This window comes from Patagioenas fasciata, chromosome 30 (genome assembly GCF_037038585.1).
Source record: "Patagioenas fasciata isolate bPatFas1 chromosome 30, bPatFas1.hap1, whole genome shotgun sequence".
Taxonomy (NCBI): Eukaryota; Metazoa; Chordata; class Aves; order Columbiformes; family Columbidae; genus Patagioenas; species Patagioenas fasciata.
In genome coordinates this window covers 3166908-3188601 of record NC_092549.1, presented here as the reverse complement: position 1 = coordinate 3188601, position 21694 = coordinate 3166908, and the positions used below count along the sequence as shown (strand labels likewise).

Here is a 21694-nt window from a genome sequence, read left to right as displayed (position 1 = left end):
CTTGTTTTTGGGGGGGTGACCCTGGGTGGAATCCGGGGCGCCGCTGTGACGCGGAGCACCGGGCGCAGGCGCGCAGCAGGGCAGCCCCCGGTGGGGTCCTCGGGCGCCGGTGCATGGCACCACGGTGTCGTTATGCGCAGGCGCACTCAGCTCGGCGCAGGGTTGCGCGCGCAGGCGCGCTGCAGGGCAGCCCCGCGGGGTCCTCGGCGGTACCGGGAGCGGGGCGGTCATGCTGGGCCCAGGGGCGGCGGGCGGCGGCGCGATCGTGGTGCGGGCGGCCAGCCGGGCCCTGAGCCTCAGCCACGGCCGGGTGAGCTCCGAGGGGACCGGGGAGAGCGTTTGGGGGCCGGGTGTGGGGTGTCCGTGAGGGAAACGGCGGGGGCGGGAGTATCCGTGAGGAGACGGGGTGGGCGGGAGCGTCCGTGAGGGGACGGCGGGGGCGGGAATGCCCGTGAGGGGACCGGGGGGTCTGCACAGGGGCCTTGGGGCAGCTGGTGGTCGGGTGCAGGCAACCTGGGGGGTTCCGGGACTCACCACCGGGAGCCCCCGGTCTGCCCGGTCCCGGGGGTGTGCGTGTCCCGGTGCCCCCGCTCTGACCGCGCTCCCCGGGCAGGGCACGGTGGTGGTGGAGCGCTGGTGGCAGGTGCCGCTCAGCAAGGAGGGCCGGCCCCCCCGCCTGTACCACCGGCGGCACCGTGTGTACCGGCTGCTGGAGGACACCAAGCACCAGCCCCGGGGGCAGCTGGAGCTCCTGCTCACCCAGCCCGTGGAGGGTACGGACCCGCACTGCTTCCCCCCGTTATACCCCATCTCCCCCCCTCCGTTAGGTCCCGTTTCCCCCCATTGGGTCCCATTTGCATCCCGTTTCCCCCCCGTTATCTCCCGTTTCTGTCCCATTCCCTCCCCATTATGTCCCGTTTCTGTCCCGTTTCTGACCTTTTTCCCCCATTATCTCCCATTTCTGTCCCATTTCCCCCCAGTATGTCCCATTTCTGTCCTATTTCTGTCCCATTTTTGTCCCTTTATATCCCGTTTCTGTCCTATTTCCCCACTGTGTCCTGTTTCCCTGCCCATTATGTCCCATTTCTGTCCCTTTTCCCTCCCTTTATATCCCGTTTCTGTCCCATTTCCCCATTGTGCCCTGTTTCCCTGCCCGTTATGTCCCGTTTCCGTCCCATTTCCCCCCTTATGTTCCATTTCCATCCCATTTCCCCCTTTTGTCCCGTTTCCATCCCATTTTCCCCCCTTATGTCCCATTTCCATCCTGTTTCCATCCCATTTCCCCCCTTATGTCCCATTTCCATCCCGTTTCCATCCCATTTCCCCCTTATGTCCCATTTCCATCCCGTTTCCATCCCATTTCCCCCCTTATGTCCCATTTCCATCCCATTTTCACCATTACATCCCGTTTCCACCTGTTAAGTCCTGTTTCTGTCCCATTTCTCCCCATTATGTCCCATTTCCCCCCATTATGTCCTGTTTCTGTCCCATTTCCCCCACTATATCCCATTTCTCCCCGTTATGTCCCATTTCTGTCCTGTTTCCCCCCGTTACGTCCCATTTCCCCCCCATTACGTCCCGTTTCCGCCCCATTTCCCTCCATTATGTCCCGTTTCCACCCGTTATGTCCAATTTCTGTCCCACTTCCCCCTGTTATCTCCCATTTCTGTTCCATTTTTGTCCTGTTTTCCCCCCTTTATGTCCCACTTCTGTTCCATTTCCCCACAGTATGTCCCGTTTCTGCCCCATTTCCCTCCATTACATCCCATTTTCCCCATTGTGCCCCGTTTCCACCCATTATGTCCCATTTCTGTTGTGTTTTCCCCATTATGTCCTATTTCCACCTTTTATGTCCTGTTTCTGTCCCATTTTCCCCCCCATCATGTCCCATTTCCCCCCCATGATGCCCCAATTCCCCCTCTTATGACCCATTTCTGTCCTGTTTCCCCATTATGTCCGATTTCCCCCATTACATCCCATTTCTGCCCCATTTCCCCCCCATCCTGCCCCATTTCCCCCCCATCCTGCCCCATTTCCCCCCCATCCTGCCCCATTTCCCCCTCATCCTGCCCCATTTCCCCCATTCTGCCCCATTTCCCCCATTGTTTCCCCTGTTACATCCCATCCCCACTGACCCACAGCGCTTCCCCCCTTGTGCCACAGAGCCCCCAAACCCATCATTTTGCACCATTTCCCCTCTTTATTTTGCTTTTCCACCCCCCGCCAGCTGGAATCCAAGCTGGGGGGGTCCATCCCTGACCCCCTGTCCCCCCTCCCCAGGTTTGGGGACCCGCGGGGACCTGGTGAGTGTGGAGAAACGCGTGGGGCGGAACAAACTGCTGCCGCGCGGCTTGGCCGTGTACGCATCCCCCGAGAACCGGCGGCTGTTCGAGGAGGAGAAGCAGGTGAGACGGGAAACGGGGGCTCGGAAATGGGGAAAAAGCAAAGATTTGGGGGGGGGGGTGTTATTGGGGATCATCCCCATGTCCCCCCCACGCATCTGGTTTTTGAGTCATCCCCCATGTGTCTGTTTTTGGGGTGATTCTCTTCCCTGTGTCCCCACAGCTGCGTCAAACAGGGAAGGTGGAGGAGCAGCAGACGCAGAGTGGGGAGAAGGTGAGTGTGGGGGGGTCCACCCCCCCAAAACTGCCACGGGGAGACCCCCCCCCGGGGTTGGGAGTGGCTCATGAACCTCATCCCACTACTGTGTGTGTCCCAGTGTCACCCTCTCCCCCCCAAACCCCTGGGGAGCGCGGTGCCCCCCTGGGCGGCTCAGTGCCCCACCTGGGGAGCACGGTGTCCCCCCCCACAACCCCTTCATCCCCCCCCCAGACCCTCAGCTTCCTCCGGAGCTGCCGCCTCGAGGTTGGGATGAAGAACAACGTCAAGTGGGAGCTGAACAACGAGATTGTGGCGCGGCATTTCCTCAAGAACGTGAGTGCTTCCGCCGTTAACGGGGCGGGGGGGGGAAACAACACGGGGAGGGGGGTCTGTGGGGGTTGTGCCCCCCCAAACCTCACCCCACGCCCCTCTCGTTCCACAGCTGCGGGTTTTCGTGCCCCCCCACGCAGTGAAGCTGCCTGAGGAGCCCATCACACGCTGGGGCGAGTACTGGTGCGATGTGACGGTGAGAGACCCCCCCAAACCCCCTCCTTGCCCCCCAAACCCCTTCCCCACCCCCCCACTCTGTACCTCCCCCCCCAGAGAACCCTGAGCTCAGTCCTGGCACAGGGTGCGAGGAGCCAAAATCCTTTATTTAAAAGAGGAGAATAACCAACCAAAAGCCCCATCCCTGGGACACACAGACTGGGGGTGTCTCCTTGACCCCCCCAGGGAGAAGAGCCCCCCCAGAAACCCCCCCAAAAACACCTCCCACAGATCCTGGTTCCTATCACCTCCCGGTGCCTTCACTGTGCCCCATTCCCATGGGGAGGGGAAGGGATGAGGGCCCCATTTCCCCCCTTATTTCCCCCCTTATTTCCCCCCTTATTTCCCCCCTTATTTCCCCCCTTATTTCCCCCCTTATTTCCCCCCTTATTTCCCCCCTTATTTCCCTCCTTATATCCCCCCTTATTTATACCCCCCCTTATTTATATCCCCCCTTATTTATTTTCCCCCCCCATTTCCCCCCTTATTTCCCCCCCTCCCCATTCTCCCCCACTCCCCCCCATTTTCCCCCCACTCCCAGCTCCCCCCGCACTCAGGTCCCCCCAGATTTTGGGGACAGAGCATCCACTGGCACATGATGGGGCAGAGACCCCAGAGCAGCCGCCCCCCATTCCCGGGGGACACAGGAAGGGGTCTGGGGGGGTTCCCCGGCCCTGACCCCCCCTCCCCGTGCTCTGCAGGTGAACGGGCTGGACACGGTGCGGGTGCCCATGACCGTGGTGCAGTTCATGCGCCCCAAGACCCGGCGCTACCGGCACTGGCTGCAGCAGCAACGGGAGGCGCTGGAGGCCACCAGGGAGGGGCTGCTGTGAAACGGGGGGGGTCCCGACCCCCCTGGGACCCCCAGACTTCTCCTAGGGACCCCTGGGATCTCCAAACTCCCCCCAGGACACCTGGGACCCCCAAACTGCCCCTGGGACCCCCCAACTCCTTGGGATCCCCAGACTGCCCACAGGACTCCCAGGACCACCCCAGGACCCCCAAACTTCCCCCCAGGACCGCTGGGACCCCCAAACTACCCCCAGGACCCATGAGACCCCCCCCCAACTCCTTGGGACCCCCAAACTGCTCCCCCAGAACCCCTGGGACACCCCCAACTCCTTGGGATTCCCAAACTGCTCTCAAGTCTCCCATGGGAACCCCCCCCCAGGACCCTCAAATTGCCCCCAAGACCTGTGGGACCCCCAAATTCCCCCAGAACACCCCCCCAGGCCCCCCAGCTTCCCCCCAGGATCCAGGTGGGGTTCCCTAGAAAGGATGGGGGGGGTGTTCCTGGAGCTGCTCTGCCATGGGGGGGACACAGGTGGGGTGGGGGGGTCCCAGCACTTTTATTGGGGTAAGACCCCCCCCTCAAGATGCTGCTCCCGGTCCCCCCAGCTGCTCCTGGATGCGACGCGGCAGCTCCGGCTGTGTAAAGTACCCTGGGGGGGCACGGGGGGGTGAGGGGGTGCCTGGGACCCCCTATGTCCCCCCAGGCCTTGGGGACCCCCCCAGGACCCCCCGTCACCTGCAGCGAACTCCAGGACATCATCCGGGCGCTGGCGCAGCAGCTCCCTGTTGGGGGGGGGGGGGGGGCACAGGGTTTTTTGGGGAAAATGGGCCTTTTTGGGTGTTTTCATTGCAAATGAACGTTTGTTTTTCACACGAATTGGGGTGGGTTTTTTTGGGGGGGGGTCGAATCCCACCTGAGGAAGCCACCAATCAATAGCCGCGTCTCGGGGTGTCCCCGCAGGTACCGCTCGCTGCTCAGCCTCAGCGCGGCCGGGGAGGGGCTCAGAACAGCGTCACGCGTGGGCTGGGGGGGGACACAAGGGTCACCCATGGACTGGGGAGGAGGGGGACAGACACCCCCATGTGAGACACCCCCATGTGAGACACCCCCCCCACACACAGACCCGCAGCGCCACGCCGGGGGTCACCGCGCCCCCCACACGTGTGAACGCGCCCCCGGGTGGGGGTGGGTCACAGCCCGTGGGTGCGTGTCCCGGTGTCCCCCCCACCCCGAGGCGGCACCTGCCGGGGACGCGGCGGTTGCGGCGACGCCATCTTGGCTGCGGCCGGTGCGACCGGTCGCTATGGCAACGGGGGGGGGGGGGGGGGGGGGACACAACGACACCGTGGCGGGGGGGGGCGGGTGACACGCGGGGTGTGCGCGTGGGGTGTGCCACGGGGGGGCTGGGATGGGGGCGGTTTGTGTGTCCCCACCCCGGGTGGAGCGGGGCCGCCCCGCGCTCAGCACCGGGGACAGCGCCGAGGGGGGGGGACGGACACGGGGACACGGACACACGGACTCGGCGTCTTCACCCCCCCACGCGTGCACACGCGGGCGCGCCCCCGCGAGCGCGGCCCCGCACACACGCACCCGCCCCGCGCGTCCTCCCCCCGCAGCCCCGGCGGCCGCCGCGGCGGAGCCCCGGGCGAGGCGGAGCCGGTGGCCACTGCTCGGTGCCCGGTTGCCGGTGGCCAGCGCTCACTGCCGGTCCCCAGGTCCCGGTGTTCTCGCCGGTGCCCGGTTCGCGGTCCCGCTCTGACATCAGCACCGGGAGGGGCGGGGCGGCACCGGCCGGGGAAGAAAAGCGGCGAGCGGGGTCCGGAGCCGGTACCGGTGCCGGTACCGGGGCGCAGCGAGCGCGGGGTCTCGCCACCGCCGGAGCTCTCGGGGAGCGCGGCCGGTGCGGCCGCCATGGGCCGGGCCGGGCGCTGAACCTTCCCCCGGTACCGGGGGCCCCCCGGGGGCAGCGGGGCGGCGAGCGGGCGGTACCGGCAGCCACCGGCATCTGGGGGCCGCCGCACGGGAGGGCCCCATCGGGAAACCGCCGGGACCTACCGGGAGCGCCGCCCCCCGGGCAGAGCTGCCCCCGCCCCGCCGCGCCCCGTCCCCGGAGCCGAGCGGAGCCCCGGGGCCGCCTCGTCCTTTGTGTGCGCCGCGGCCGGGCCGCCACCGGGCACCGGGCACCGGCAACCGCCAGCGGGAGCCGCTCCGGCAGCCGAACGCGGGCGGTGGGAACGCGGCACCGACCACCGCGGCGGCGATACCGGGAGCCGCACCGAGCGGCGGGAGCGGCCCCGGGGCCCGGTCCCCCCCCGGCGGCCCCATGAAGGAGCCCGACGCCATCAAACTCTTCGTGGGGCAGATCCCGCGGCACCTGGAGGAGAAGGATCTCAAACCCATCTTCGAGCAGTTCGGCAAGATCTACGAGCTCACCGTCATCAAGGACAAGTACACCGGCATGCACAAAGGTAACGGCACCGGGAGCGCCACCGGGCACCGGCACGGCCCTGGGGAACCGGCAACGGGAGCGGGGTGCGGCCCCCGGCCCCGGGAATGGCACCGGGAACAGCCTCGGGCGCCACAAACGACACCGGGGACAGCCCTGGGGAACGGGGAGCGGGATGCGGCCCCCGGGAACGGCACCGGGAACGAACACCCTGAGCGCCCGAAACGGCCCCGGGAACTGGTGCAGCCCTGGGGAACCGGGAACGGCGCCGGGCACACCCCCGGCACCGGGCACAGCCCCACGTACAGTCAGAGGCCCCGAGCAGCATCCGCAGCCCCGGTCCAGCACCGGGTACCCCCCGGTGCAACCCCGGGCACCCCGGTCCAGCCGCAGGCAGCGGGTTCAGCCCGCGGCGGGTGCTGCGGGGGTGGGTGGCGGTTGTGCGGGGATGTTGGGTGCGGGTGTTGCGTGGGCGCTGGGGGTGTTTGTGCGGGTACCGGCGCAGGGTGTTGCGTGGGTGGGTGTTTGCGGTGCTGGGTAACGGCGGGGGGAGGGTGTTGGCCCCCCAAAAAACAACCCCCTTTCCCTGGCAGCTGGGGGGGTGTCCATGGAGCCCCAGGACAGGCCGGGGGGGCACAAGGCGAGTGCAGGCCCGAGGCCGGGGTGATGGGCACAGTGGAACTGGGGGGCTCGGGGCTGCTTCTCCCGAATGCCTGAGGCCCCCCAGGCTCGATGGGGGGCCCTGAGGACCCACAACTGTCCCCAGCCTGGGCCTGGGTGGGGGGGCAGAACCCTGAAATATGGGATCTGGGTGCCATAGGGGATCTGGGTGCCTCAAGGGATCTGTACCCCCCCCCCCATCCCGATGTCTCCCCCCAGGATGCGCCTTCCTGACCTATTGCGCCCGCGAATCGGCCCTGAAGGCGCAGAGCGCCCTGCACGAGCAGAAAACCCTCCCGGGGGTGAGTGGGGCCCACCCGTGACACCCCCACCCGTGACACCCCCTCGCCCGCGGGAGGACCCAGGTGTCCGGGACCCCACCTTTGGGATGGAGGGGGGTGTCGCACCCACAAACATCTGCTGGGGGGTTTATAAATAGCGGGCGCTGCGTCGCCTGAAGACGCTAACGAAGGCCTGGCGCTAATTAGGGCCTGGCGCTAACGAAGCGTTGCCAGGCGAGCCACGGGCACCGGGCAGCTGAGCTAACAAAGCCGGGGGGGGGAACCCAGGCGTCCGGGTGTCCCCCATTCCCCCATTGCAGCTGGGGTGCTGGGGGGGGTCCCAGCACCCAGTTTCTCCCTTATAGGTGCTGGGGGTGCCTGGGGCCTCGTGCGGGGTTTGGGGGATCCCAGGGGTGTGGGTTGGGGTGGGGTGGGGGGGTATTTTGGGGGTCCCCACGTGCAGGGGTGGGGGGGTCGGTGCCCCCCCCGCCGCGCTGCGCGTGTCCCGCCGGCCCCGGGGGGGATTTGGCTTCGCCGGGATAATCCGGGGATTTGGGGGCCGTAAATCCCGGGGGGGATTTGCGGGGTGTGGGGGGGGATTAGGGGCGGCACCGCCCTGGCAGCTGCCCCCCCCCCCCGCCCCGCACCGGGATGGGGACGGGAACAGGGAGCGACCCCCCCAACACCCGCCGGGCCTGGGGGCGGGGGTGATGCTGGGGGGTCCCGGGGCAATTTGGGGTGGTGGGTGCCCCCCTTTCCCATGCCCCCCCCGCCTTGGCCGGGGCTGATCGCGGCCCCGCGGGGGATTACGGGGGATTAGTGCCCCCCCCCCACCCGGGGGGGCATTTCCAGCGCCATCTGGGGCGGGGGGGTAGGGCTGGGGCCACCTTCGCTTTCGGCGGGGGAAAGGGGCCGCCTGGGGTCAGCTGGGGCCGAACCGCCCCCCCGAGCCCCCCCCGGGCTGAGGCTGAACCGCCCCCCCGAACCCCCCCCGGGCTGGGGCTGAACCGGCGGCCCCTGGAACCCCCGCACTAACGGGCCCCCCGGCGCCCCCATCTCCCGCATCCCCCCAAGCCGGGGGGGTCACGGCCTGGGGGTCCCCCCCTCACCCCCCCCCCCCCCAAACCTCCATTCCCTCCGCCCCCCCCATCCCCGTCATTGTTTATCGCGAGCGCTGATGATGTCAGCGGCGTTGCCGGGCAACGGGGATGGGGAAATTGGGATGAGTGGGCGGTTGCCATGGAGCCGGGGCTGCCGTTGCCATGGTTACCGGGCATCTGCGCCCTCCCCCCCCCGGCCTCTGGGGGTTACGGGGTGGGGGGGGGTGGGCTCATCACCCCCTAATTAGCGGGGCGGTGGTGGGTGCTCGTTAGCGCATCCCTGGGCCCCCCCGGCCCCCCTATGGCCGCGGTACCCGTTGCCGGGTAACAGGATGCAGGGCTGGGGTTGCCATGGTGACGGGAGCATCTTTGGGGTGCTGGGAGCCGGGGGAGTGGATCCGTGCACCTCCCGTGGTGGGGGGTGTCTGACCGGACACCTGGGTCCCTCGGGGATGGGGGGCTGTGTCCCCCGTTGTCCCCATCCCCTCCCCTGTCCCCCCCCAGATGAACCGGCCCATCCAGGTGAAGCCGGCGGACAGTGAGAGCCGAGGAGGTACCAGCCCCCCCCGGCCCCGCAGTGTCCCCCCCGCGACCCTGTCCCCATCCCGTGTCCCCAAAACACCCCTGTGCCCACTTCCCATGTCTCCAACCCTGTCCCCATGCCAGGGCTTTGTCCCCACCTCTGTCCACCCCAACATGTCCCTGTTCCCCAGAGGGGGGTCCTGGCCCATCCCAGTATCCCCATGTCCCCATCCTTGTGCCTCAGCCCATCCAAGCATCCCCATGTCCCCAATCCCGGGGGTCCCAGCCCATCCCAGTGTCCTCATGTCCCCATCCCTGGTTCTCAGCCCATCCTAGTTGTCCCCATGTCCCCATATCCCTATCTCTGGGTCCCAATCCATCCCTGTGTCCCCATGTCCCCATCCCTGGGTCTCAACCCATCCCATTGTCCCTATACCCCCGTCCCTGGGTCCCGACCCATCCCAGTGTCCCCATAGCCCTATCCCTGCGTCCTGGCCCATCCCAGTGTCCCAATGTCCCCATATCCCTATATCTGGGTCCCAATCCATTCAAGTGTCCCCATGTCCCCATATCCCTATCTCTGGGTCCCAATCCATCCCCGTGTCCCCATGTCCCCATCCCTGGGTCTCAACCCATCCCATTGTCCCCATACCCCCGTCCCTGGGTCCCGACCCATCCCAGTGTCCCCATAGCCCTATCCCTGCGTCCTGGCCCATCCCAGTGTCCCCATGTCCCCATATCCCTATATCTGGGTCCCAATCCATTCCAGTGTCCCCATGTCCCCATCCCTGGATCTCAGCCCATCCCAGTGTCCCCATCCCTGGGTCCCAGCCCATCCCAGTATCCCCATATCCCCATCCTCGGGTCCCAGCCCATCCCGGCATCCCCAGGGGGTCCCACCCCAGAGCGCAGGGGGGTCCCCACCCCGGTGTCCCTGTGTCCCCACCATGTCCCCGCAGAGGACCGCAAGCTGTTTGTGGGGATGCTGAGCAAGCAGCAGGCGGACGAGGACGTGCGCAAGATGTTCGAGCCCTTCGGCACCATCGACGAGTGCACGGTGCTGCGGGGGCCCGACGGCACCAGCAAAGGTGGGGGGACCGGGAATGGCTCGGGGGGGGTCTCTGAGGGCTCTTGGAGGGGGGAGATGGGGACCCATGGGGCAGGGTGTGAACTGGGGAGCGGGGTTGTGGTTGAGGGTTGGTGGGGCGGGTTGAGGATGGGTGGGGCGGGTTTAGGTGGGGCCATGGGTGTGTGTGGGGGGTCCGAGGGGGACATGTGGGTGTCCCCCCACACACGCTGACCCGCTGTCCCCCCCAGGCTGTGCCTTCGTCAAGTTCCAGAGCCACGCGGAGGCCCAGGCCGCCATCGCCGCGCTGCACGGGAGCCGCACCCTCCCGGTGAGACGGGAACGTTGTCCCCACTGTTGTTGTCCCCACTGTCATCATCCCCACCATCGTCATCCCCTCCGTTGTCACCATCATTGTCTCCGTTATTGTCCCCGTCTTTGTCCCCACCACCATCTCTACCATCATTGTCCTCATCACTGTTGTCCACATCTTCATCCCCATCATCACTGTCCCCATCTTCGTCCCCCCCACCATCCCTGCCATCCTCGTCTCCATGACCCAGGGTTGTGGCACCGGGGTGACCATCATGGGGAGGTGATGTTCTCCATCATCATCTTCACCACCCCTATTGTTGTCCCCATCCCCATCCCCACCATCCCCATCCCCACCATCTTCATCCCCACCATCACCATCTTCATCCCCACCATCACCATCTTCATCCCCACCATCACCATCTTCATCCCCACCGTTGTCCCCCCCCCCACCATTGTCCCCACCACCACCATTGTCCCCATCACCATCATTGTTCCCACCATCATCTTCGTCCCCATCATCTTCATCTCCACCACTGTCGTCCCCACCACCGTTGTCCCCACCACCATTGTCCCCTTCATCATTGTCCCCACCACCATCATCCCCACCATCACCATTGCCCCCATCACCTTCATCCCCACCATTGTCCCCATCATCATTCTCCCCACCACCATCATCCCCACCATTATCCCCATCATTCCCATCCCCACCCCTTGCCCCCAAGGACCCCGGTGCGGGCGGCCACTCCTGGGTGACCCGTTGTCACCGTGTCCCCGCGCAGGGCGCGTCCTCCAGCCTGGTGGTGAAGTTTGCGGACACGGAGAAGGAGCGGGGGCTGCGGCGCATGCAGCAGGTCGCCAGCCAGCTGGGCATGTTCAGCCCCATCGCCCTCCAGTTCGGGGCCTACAGTGCCTACACGCAGGCGGTGGGTGGGGACATGGGGACACGTGGTGGCCCTAGTGGCCGCTGGGCCCCCTGGGGCAGCGGGAGGTCCTGGGGGTGATGGGTGGCTGCGGGGGTGACACTGGGAGATGCTGAACCCCTGTGGTGGTGCGTGGTGGACGTGGGGACATGAGGGACCCCGTGGCCCAGGGTGGGACATTGGGGTGATGGAGGACATTGGGAGGTGATGGAGATCTGTGGTTGGGTGTGGGGACATTGGTGTGTTGGGGTGACAGTTGTGGGGAGGTGACGGATCTCCATGACCTAGGGTGGTGACACCAGGGTGACCATCATGGGGAGGTGATGGATCTCCATGACCCAGGGTGGTGGCACTGGGGTGACCATCATGGGGAGGTGCTGGATCTCCATGACCTAGGGTGGTGACACCAGGGTGACCATCATGGGGAGGTGACATTCTCCATGACCCAGGGTGGTGGTGCTCAGGTCACCATCATGGGGAGGTGATGTTCTCCATGACCCAGGGTGGTGGTGCTCAGGTCACCATCATGGGGAGGTGACGTTCTCCATGACCCAGGGTGGTGGTGCTCAGGTCACCATCATGGGGAGGTGATGTTCTCCATGACCCAGGGTGGTGGTGCTCAGGTCACCATCATGGGGAGGTGACGTTCTCCATGACCCAGGGTGGTGGCGCTCAGGTCACCATAATGGGGAGGTGACGTTCTCCATGACCCAGGGTGGTGGTGCTGGGGTCACCATCATGGGGAGATGATGTTCTCCATGACCCAGGGTGGTGGTGCTGGGGTGACCATCATGGGAAGATGATGGATCTCCATGGCACTGGGGTGCTGGCCCCACGGGGTGTCCCTGGGCTCCGGGTGGGACCGTGGTGGCCGGCGGTGGCCGGTGGCCCGTGCCCGGTGCCAGGCGCTGTCCCCGCAGCTGATGCAGCAGCAGGCGGCCCTGGTGGCCGCGCACTCGGCCTACCTCAGCCCCATGGCCACCATGGCCGTCCAGATGCAGCACATGGGCACGGTCAACCCCAACGGGCTCATCGCCACCCCCCTGCCCCCCTCCTCAGGTATGGGACAGCTACCGCGGGGGACACGGGGATGGGAAGATGGGGACACCAGGAATGGGACATGGGATATTGGGGACACCAGGGGTGGAGGATATGAGATATGGGGGACAAGGAGACATGAGATGTGGGGGACAGCAGGGATGGGGATATGGGGATATCAGGGATAGGATATGAGATATGGGGGACACCAGGGATGGGACTGTGGGGACACCTGGGAATGGGGGAAACCAGGGGTGGGACATGAGATATGGGGACATCAGGGATGGGACATGGGATATGGGGGACACCTGGGAATGGGGACATGGGGATGTGGGACACCAGGAATTGGGGACACCAGGAATGGTGTCACCAGGGATGGGACATGGGCTATGGGGGACACCAGGAATTGGGGACACCTGGGAAAGATGGCACCAGGGCTAGGGACCTGGGGGTGACACCAGGAGACTGAGATGGTGTCACCAGTGCTGGGGACATGGGAGGTGACACCAGGAGACTCAGATGGTGTCACCAATGATGGGGACCTGGGGGTGACACTGGGAGACCAGAGATGTTGTCACCAGCACTGGGGACCTGGGGGGTGACAGTGGGAGCCCAGAGATGGTGTCACCAATGCTGGGGACCCAGGGGGTGACACCAGGAGACCAGAGATGGTGTCACCAATGCTGGGGACCTGGGGGTGACACCAGGAGACCGGAGATGTTGTCACCAGCACTGGGGACCCGTGGGTGACACCAGGAGACCGGAGACGTTGTCACCAGCACTGGGGACCTGGGGGTGACAGTGGGAGACCAGAGATGGTGTCACCAATGCTGGGGACCCAGGGGGTGACACCAGGAGACCAGAAATGGTGTCACCAGCACTGGGGACCCAGGGGTTGACACTGGGAGACTGGAGATGTTGTCACCAGCACTGGGGACCTGGGGGGTGACACCAGGAGACTGAGATGTTGTCACCAGCACTGGGGACCCAGGGGGTGACACCGGGAGACTGAAGATGTTGTCACCAGCACTGGGGACCCGTGGGTGACACCAGGAGACTGAGATGGTGTCACCAGCTCTGGGGACCCAGGGGGTGACACTGGGAGACTGGAGATGTTGTCACCAGCACTGGGGACCTGGGGGGTGACACCAGGAGACTGAGATGGTGTCACCAGCACTGGGGACCCAGGGAGTGACACTGGGAGACTGGAGACGTTGTCACCAGCACTGGGGACCTGGGGGGTGACACCAGGAGACTGAGATGGTGTCACCAGCTCTGGGGACCCGTGGCTGACCCCAGGGTGCCACGTTGTCCCCGCAGGAACCAGCACGCCGCCCGCCATGGCCGCCACCCCGGTCCCCGCCATGGCCGCCCCGCTCGGTGTCAACGGCTACAGCCCGGTGCCGGCACAGCCCGCGGGGCCCCCCGCGCCCCCCGACGCGCTCTACGCCGGCGGGGTCCCCCCCTTCCCAGGTGCCCGCCGCCCCCCCCGCGCCCCCCGCGTCCCCCGCCGCCCCTAACGGCCCCTCTGTCCCCAGCCCAGAGCCCCGCGGCCCCCCCGGACCCCCTGCAGCAGGCGTACGCCGGCATGCAGCACTACACAGGTGCGCTGGGGCACTGGGGGCACTGGGAGGCACTGGGGGGGTCTTTCATGGCTTGGGGGGGAAGTGGAGGAGTCTTGCATGGCTTGGGGGGGCACTGGGATGGCAACTGGGAGGCACTGGGGGGGTCTTGCATGGCTTGAGGGGACAGTAAAGGAGTCTTGCATGGCTTGGGGGGGCACTGGGGCGGATCTTGCATGGCTTGGGGGGGCACTGAGATGGCAACTGGGAGGCACTGGGTGGGTCTTGCATGGCTTGGGGGGGCACTGAGATGGCAACTGGGAGGCACTGGGGGGGTCTTGCATGGCTTGAGGGGACAGTGAAGGAGTCTTGCATGGCTTGGGGGGGCACTGGGGCGGATCTTGCATGGCTTGGGGGGGTACTGGGATGGCAACTGGGAGGCACTGGGGGGGGGTCTTGCATGGCTTGAGGGGACAGTGAAGGAGTCTTGCATGGCTTGGGGGGGCACTGAGATGGCAACTGGGAGGCACTGGGGGGGTCTTGCATGGCACTGGGAGGCACTGGGGGCACTGGGATGGCAGCTGGGAGGCACTTGGAGAACCTTGTGTGGCACTGGTGGCAGTGGGAGGCACTGGGGGGGTCTTGCATGGCTTGAGGGGCACTGGGAAGGCAACTGGGAGGCACTGGGGGGTCTTGCATGGCACTGGGAGGCACTGGGAGGTCATGATGTGGCACTGGGGGCACTGGGATGGCAGCTGGGAGGCACTTGGAGAACATTGCGTGGCACTGGGAGGCACTGGGGGGGTGTCTTGCATGGCTTGGGGGGGCACTGGGAGGGCAACTGGGAGGCACTGGGAGGCACTGGGGGGGTACGGCATGGCACTGGGGTGGCAGCTGGGAGGCACTGGGGGGATCTTGCATGACTTGGGGGGGCACTGGTGGGCACTGGAGGGTATGGCATGGTACTGGGAGGCACTGGGGGGACATGGCATGGCACTGGGAGGGCAACTGGGAGGCACTGGGGGGTCTTGCATGGCACTGGGAGGCACTGGGGGGGGTCTTGCATGGCTTAGGGGGCACTGGGATGGCAGCTGGGAGGCAGTGGGGGGGGTCTTGCATGGCTTGGGGGGGCACTGGGAGGGCAACTGGGAGGCACTGGGCGGGTCTTGTATGGCTTGGGGGGCACTGGGAGGGCAACTGGGAGGCACTGGGGGGGGGTCTTGCATGGCTTGGGGGGCACTGGGAGGGCAACTGGGAGGCACTGGGGGGGGGTCTTGCATGGCTTGGGGGGCACTGGGAGGGCAACTGGGAGGCACTGGGCGGGTCTTGTATGGCTTGGGGGGCACTGGGAGGGCAACTGGGAGTCACTGGGGGGGGTCTTGCATTCTTGCATGGCTTGGGGGGTCACTGAGAGGCACTGGGGAGGTCTTGCATGGCTTGGGGGGGCACTGGGAGGGCAACTGGGGGGCACTGGGGGGTATGGCATGGCACTAGGGGGCACTGGGAGGGCAACTGGGGGGCACTGGGGGGTATGGCATGGCACTAGGGGGCACTGGGAGTGGCTTTATGTGGCACTGGTGGGCACTGGGAGGAGCTGGGGGGGCATTGGGCGGCACTGATGGGTACTGGGGGGTACTGGGGGAGCATGGCTTGGTTTGGGGGAAACTGGGGGCACTGGGGGGGGTCTTGCATGGCGCTGGGAGGCACTGGGGTGCCAGGGGTCCCTGTGCCCCGCCCGCTGACCCCGTCCCCTCCCCAGCCGCCTACCCGGCCGCCTATGGGCTGGTGAGCCCGGCGTTCGCCCCCCCGGGAGCGCTGCTGGGCCCCCCCGCACCCCAACAGCAGCAGCAGCGCGAAGGTGAGACCGGGGGACACCCCAGGGACGAACCCAGGGACACCCCCAGGGACACCCCCAAAGGGACAGACCCCAGGACACCCCAAGGGACACCCCAAAAGGACAAACCCAAGGGACACTCCAAAGGGACAAACCCCAGGGCACCCCAAGGGACACCCCAAAGGGACAGACCCCAAGGACACCCCAAGGGACACCCCAAAAGGACAAACCCAAGGGACACCCCAAAGGGACAAACCCCAGGACACCCCAAGGGACACCCCAAAGGGACAGACTCCAGGGACACCCCCAAAAGGACAAACCCCAGGACACCCCAGGGGACAAACGCCAAGGACACCTCAAAGGACACCCCCAAAGGGTCAGACCCCAGGGACAGACCCCAGGACACCCCAAGGGACAAACCCAATGGACACCCCAAAGGGACAAACCCCAGGACACCCCAAGGGACACCTCAAAAGGACAAACCCAAGGGACACCCCAAACGGACAAACCCCAGGACACCCCAAAAGGACCAACCCAAGGGACACCCCAGGAGACACCCCAAAAGGACAAACCCCAGGGACAGACCCCAGGACAACCCGGGGACACCCCAAGGGACACCTCAAAGGGACAAACCCCGGGACACCCCGAAAGGACAAACCCCAGGGTGCTGTGGGTGGGCGGGCTCAGAATCCCCAGGGGTGCAGGGACAAGTTTGGGGTGCCTGTGTGTACATGTGGTGGGTTTGGGGGTACATGGGGCTGGTTTGGGGTGCTTGGGGTGGGTTTGGGGGTGCAGGGTGGGTTTGGAGGTGGTTCAGGGGGCTCCGGGCAGGTTTTGGGGTACATGGGGTGGTTTGGGGGACACAGGGCAGGTTTTGGGGTGCATGGGGTGGTTTAGGGGGCTCCAGGTGGGTTTTGGGGTACATGGGGTGGTTTAGGGAGCTCAGGGCAGGTTTTGGGGTACATGGGGTGGTTCAGGGGGCTCCGGGCAGGGTTTGGGGGTACATGGGGTGGTTCGGAGGCTCCGGACGGGTTTGGGGGTACATGGGGTGGTTCGGGGGCTCCGGGCGGGTTTGGGGGTACATGGGGTGGTTCGGGGGCTCTGGGTGGGTTTGGGGATACATGGGATGGTTCGGGGGCTCCGGGTGGGTTTTGGGGTACATGGGGTGGTTCGGGGGCTCTGGGTGGGTTTGGGGGTACATGGGATGGTTCGGGGGCTCCGGGTGGGTTTTGGGGTACATGGGGTGGTTTGGGGGCTCCGGACTGGTTTGGGGGTACATGGGGTGGTTCAGGGGGCACAGGGTGGGTTTTGGAGTACATGGGGTGGTTCGGGGGCTCCGGGTGGGTTTGGGGTACATGGGGTGGTTTGGGGGCTCCGGACTGGTTTGGGGGTACATGGGGTGGTTCAGGGGCTCCGGGCGAGTTGTGGGGTACATGGGGTGGTTCAGGGGGCACAGGGTGGGTTTTGGAGTACATGGGGTGGTTCGGGGGCTCTGGGCGGGTTTGGGGGTACATGGGGTGGTTCGGGGGCTCCGGGTGGGTTTTGGGGTACATGGGGTGGTTCAGGGGCTCCGGGTGAGTTGTGGGGTACATGGGGTGGTTTGGGGGCTCCGGACTGGTTTGGGGGTACATGGGGTGGTTCAGGGGCTCCGGGCGAGTTGTGGGGTACATGGGGTGGTTCAGGGGGCACAGGGTGGGTTTTGGAGTACATGGGGTGGTTCGGGGGCTCCGGGTGGGTTTGGGGGTACATGGGGTGGTTCGGGGGCTCCGGGCGGGTTTGGGGCCGGGCCGCTGCCCCGCCCGCCGTGACGCCGCTCCCCCCCCGCAGGCCCCGAGGGCTGTAACATCTTCATCTACCACCTGCCCCAGGAGTTCGCCGACACCGAGATCCTGCAGATGTTCCTGCCCTTCGGCAACGTCATCTCCGCCAAGGTCTTCGTGGACCGCGCCACCAACCAGAGCAAGTGCTTCGGTAGGGACAGCGCCGGGGACGGGGACAGCACGGCCAGGGGATGGGGACATGGTGGCCAGAGGATGGGGACATGATGGCCACAGACACCATGGCCAGGAGATGGGGACACTATGGCCAAGGGATGGGGACACCATGGCCAAGAGATGGGAACATGATGGCCAGGGACACCATGGCCAAGGGATGGGGACACCACAGCCAGCGGATGGGGACGTGGTGGCCAGGGGATGGGGACGTGATGGCCACAGACACCATGGCCAGGAGATGGGGACACTATGGCCAAGGGCTGGGGACATGGGGGCCAGGGATGGGAACATGATGGCCAGGAGATAGGGACATGATGGCCAGGGACACCATGGCCAGGAGATGGGGACACTATGACCAAGGGATGGGGACACCATGGCCAAGAGATGGGGACATGATGGCCAGGGACACCATGGCCAAGGGATGGGGACACCATGGCCACAGGATGCAGACAAGGTGGCCAAGGGATGGGGACACCATGGCCGGGGACACCATGATCAAGGGATGGGGGCACCATGGCCAGGAGATGGGAACATGATGGCCAGGGACATCATGGCCAGGAGATGGGGACACTATGGTCAGGGATGGGAACACCGGGGCTAGGGGATGGGGACATGATGGCCAGGGACACCATGTTCAGGGATGCGAACACCATGGCCAAGGGATGGGGACACAGTGGCCGGGGACACTGTGGCCAGGGCCACCGCGGCCAAGGGATGGGGACACCATGGCCAGGAGATGGGGACATGATGGCCAGGAAATGAGGACACTGTGACCAAGGGATGGGAACACCATGGCCAGGGACACCAGGGCCAGGGGATGGGGACACCATGGCCAGGAGATGGGGACATGATGGCCAGGGATGGGGACACCATGGTCAGGGACACCACGGCCAGGAGATGGGGACACTATGGTCGGGGACACTATGGTCAGGGACACCATGGCCAAGGAATAGGGGCATCGTGGCCATGGCCACCATGGCCAAGGGATGGGGACATGATGGCCAGGGACACCATGGCCAGGAAATGAGGACACTATGACCAAGGAATGGGGACACCATGGCCAGGGACATGATGGCCAGGGACACCATGGCCAAAGGATGGGGACACCATGGCCAGGGGATGGGGACATGATGGCCGGGGACACCATGGCCAGGGGATGGGGACACCAGAATGGAGACAGGGACACTACAACTGGGGACACCATGGCCAGGGCCGACACAACAGGGGCCACTGTGGCCAGGACAGGGGGACATCACAGCCAGGGGCTGTGGCCACCACACCTGGGGCCACCATGGCCAGGTACCCCGGGGCCACGTTGCCCCACGGCAGAGCCCCTGGGGCTGCGGGACAGAGCCTGGCGAGGGTGTTGGCCCGGATGTCCCTGAAGTCCCCGCTGTCCCCAACGTCCCCAACGCTGTCCCCGCAGGTTTCGTCAGCTTTGACAACCCGGCCAGCGCCCAGGCCGCCATCCAGGCCATGAACGGCTTCCAGATCGGGATGAAGCGCCTCAAGGTGCAGCTCAAGAGGCCCAAAGACGCCAACCGGCCCTACTGAGCCCGGTGAGCCCCCCGGACCCCCCCTGGACCCCCTCCCCGGGACCCCCAGCTCTGCTTAACCCCCCCAAATCTCCCCGTTTTCCCCCAGGTCGGAGGCTCTGGAGCAGCACCCATGGGTGCCCCCCCTTGCAGAGCAGCTCCCCCCCCACCCCAGCGGTGCTCGCGGGGGGCTCGGTGCTGCCGGGGGGGGCACACAGACCCCCACACGCTCAGGAAGGACGGACCCCCCCCCCCCCCCCCCACCCAGGACCAAGCCGGACCCCACACCCAACCGGGCAGGGCTGGGGGGGCCCTGGGTGCCACCCCCCCAATCTGGGTCCAATCTGCCCTGGCGGGGGGGAGGGGGGCACCCACACCCCAAACCCCCCCCCAATTCCCCCTTGCACCCCGCAGGGCCCTTCACCCCCCACCCCTCGGAGCTTTTTTCTCACCAAACAGGACCAAAACCAGCTCCGGGATGGGGGTCCCATGGTGGGGGGGACATTCCGCGGTTGGGGACACCGACCCCGGCACTGTCACCCCCCCCGGTCCCCTGGGTGGCCGTGCCAGGGCGCAGCGGGACCCCCACCCCACACACACACTGCCACCCGCTTCGCCCCCCAACCTGCCTCAGTTCCCCCCCCCCACACACACACACCCCCCCTCCAGGCACCAAAATGGGGACAAACCAGCCAAATTTGGGGACAGAGGGACATGGGGACACGAGACGGCTCCAGACCCGCAGAGGCCAAAAGTGGGGTGTGCCGGGCCCCCCCCCCCCAGCCAAAGCGGTGCCCCTTGGTACCCCCTAAATGGAGACAGTGCTCCTGACACCCCCAAAATGGGGCCGGTGCCCCTGACACCCCTAAATGGGGATGCTGACCTTGACACCCCAAAGGGGATGGGGACCCTGACCCCCCCTAAATTGGACAGTGACCCTGACACCCCCTAAATGCAGCACCCCCAACACCTCTAAATGGGGCCAGTGACCATGCCGCCCCCCAAAATGGGGCTGGTGACATTGACACCCCCAAAATGGGGCCGGTGACACTGACACCCCCAAAATGGGGCCGGTGCGCCCCACATCCCAAAAGGGATAGGGACCCTGACCCCTCCTAAATGGGGACGGTGACCCCGACACCCCAAAGGGAATGGGGACCGTGACCCCCCCTAAATGGGGACAGTGACCCTGATACCCCAAAGGGGATGGGGACCCTGACCCCTCTATATGGGGATGGTGACCCCAATACCCCAAAGGGAATGGGGACCCCGACCCCCCTAAATGGGGATGGTGACCCCCCCAATACCCCAAAGGGAATGGGGACCCCGACCCCCCTAAATGGGGATGGTGACCCCCCCCAATACCCCAAAGGGGATGGGGACCCTGTCCCCTCTATATAGGGACAGTGACCGTGACACCCCAAAGGGAATGGGGACCCCGACCCCCCTAAATGGGGACAGTGACCCCAATACCCCAAAGGGGATGGGGACCCTCAGCCCCCCAAATGGGGACGGTGACCCCGACACCCCACTATGGGAATGGTGACCACGACACCCCAAAGGGAATGGGGACCCTGACCCCCCTAAATGGGGACGGTGACCCCAATACCCCAAAGGGAATGGGGACGCTGACCCCCCCCTCAATGGGGATGGTGACCCCAATACCCCAAAGGGAATGGGGACTCTCACCCCCCCAAATGGGGATGGTGACCCCAATACCCCAAAGGGAATGGGGACTCTCACCCCCCCAAATGGGGATGGTGACCCCAATACCCCAAAGGGAATGGGGACGCTGACCCCCCCCAAATGGGGACGGTGACCCCAATACCCCAAAGGGGATAGGGACCCTGAGCCCCCCTAAATGGGTACGGTGCCCCCAACACCCCAAAATGGGAAACACGCCCCTGACCCCCCCAAAACGGGGATGGTCCCCCTGACACCCCCAAAAGGGGCTGGTGCCCCCCTGTCCCCACTGTCTGGAAGGTTTTGGGGTGTGGGGGGGTGTGTGGGGGGGGTGGGTCTGTCCCCCCTTTTTGGGGGTTCGGTTCCTGCTGAGTCCACGTGGGGGTGGGTCGGGGTGGGGGGTGGGGGGGCGCAGAACCCCGGGATTTACCGGCCCAGACGCCGCCACTTAATTTATTTGCTATTTATTGCGATTCCTTTGGATAATTTAAGTTGATTCCTTTTATTATTTGATTTTCCTCTGGTTTTTTTTTTCTGTCTAAATAAAATAAGTTAAAAAAAATAATACAAACCTGAAGCTTAAAGGAGCCTCTGGGGGGGGCGGATTTTGGGTGTGGGGGGGGAAGGACACGGCACTTTCATCAATAAATCAATTTATTTAAAAGAATATGTTACAATTAATTACACTAAGTGACTTTACCAAACAGCCGGTGAGTTAGAGACCGAGGGACGAACCACCGGGAGCAGCTCGGGGGGGGGATTATTTAATAAAGCCAATTAGTGCGGTGCTAATTAATT

The 21694-nt window shown here is 65.4% G+C and overlaps 2 protein-coding genes across 2 annotated transcripts; both read left to right on the top strand.

Moving 5' to 3' along the window:
- Window positions 1-155: 155 nt before the first annotated feature.
- Window positions 156-4369, top strand: MRPL9 (mitochondrial ribosomal protein L9). Its single transcript, XM_065857674.2, has 7 exons — window positions 156-310; window positions 614-773; window positions 2281-2405; window positions 2566-2616; window positions 2833-2934; window positions 3044-3127; window positions 3849-4369. The coding sequence occupies exons 1-7, from the start codon at window positions 230-232 to the stop codon at window positions 3978-3980; spliced, it is 735 nt and encodes a 244-aa protein (XP_065713746.1). The 5' UTR covers window positions 156-229; the 3' UTR covers window positions 3981-4369.
- Window positions 4370-5701: 1332 nt separating this feature from the next.
- Window positions 5702-21467, top strand: LOC136112752 (CUGBP Elav-like family member 3). The gene is given in 13 exon segments (XM_065857594.2): window positions 5702-6408; window positions 7266-7348; window positions 8932-8980; window positions 9909-10037; window positions 10267-10346; window positions 11110-11253; window positions 12171-12309; window positions 13609-13803; window positions 13806-13892; window positions 15610-15708; window positions 17512-17655; window positions 19105-19237; window positions 19323-21467. Coding segments are annotated over 12 exon segments (1422 nt in total). The 5' UTR covers window positions 5702-6263; the 3' UTR covers window positions 19233-19237; window positions 19323-21467.
- Window positions 21468-21694: the final 227 nt, after the last annotated feature.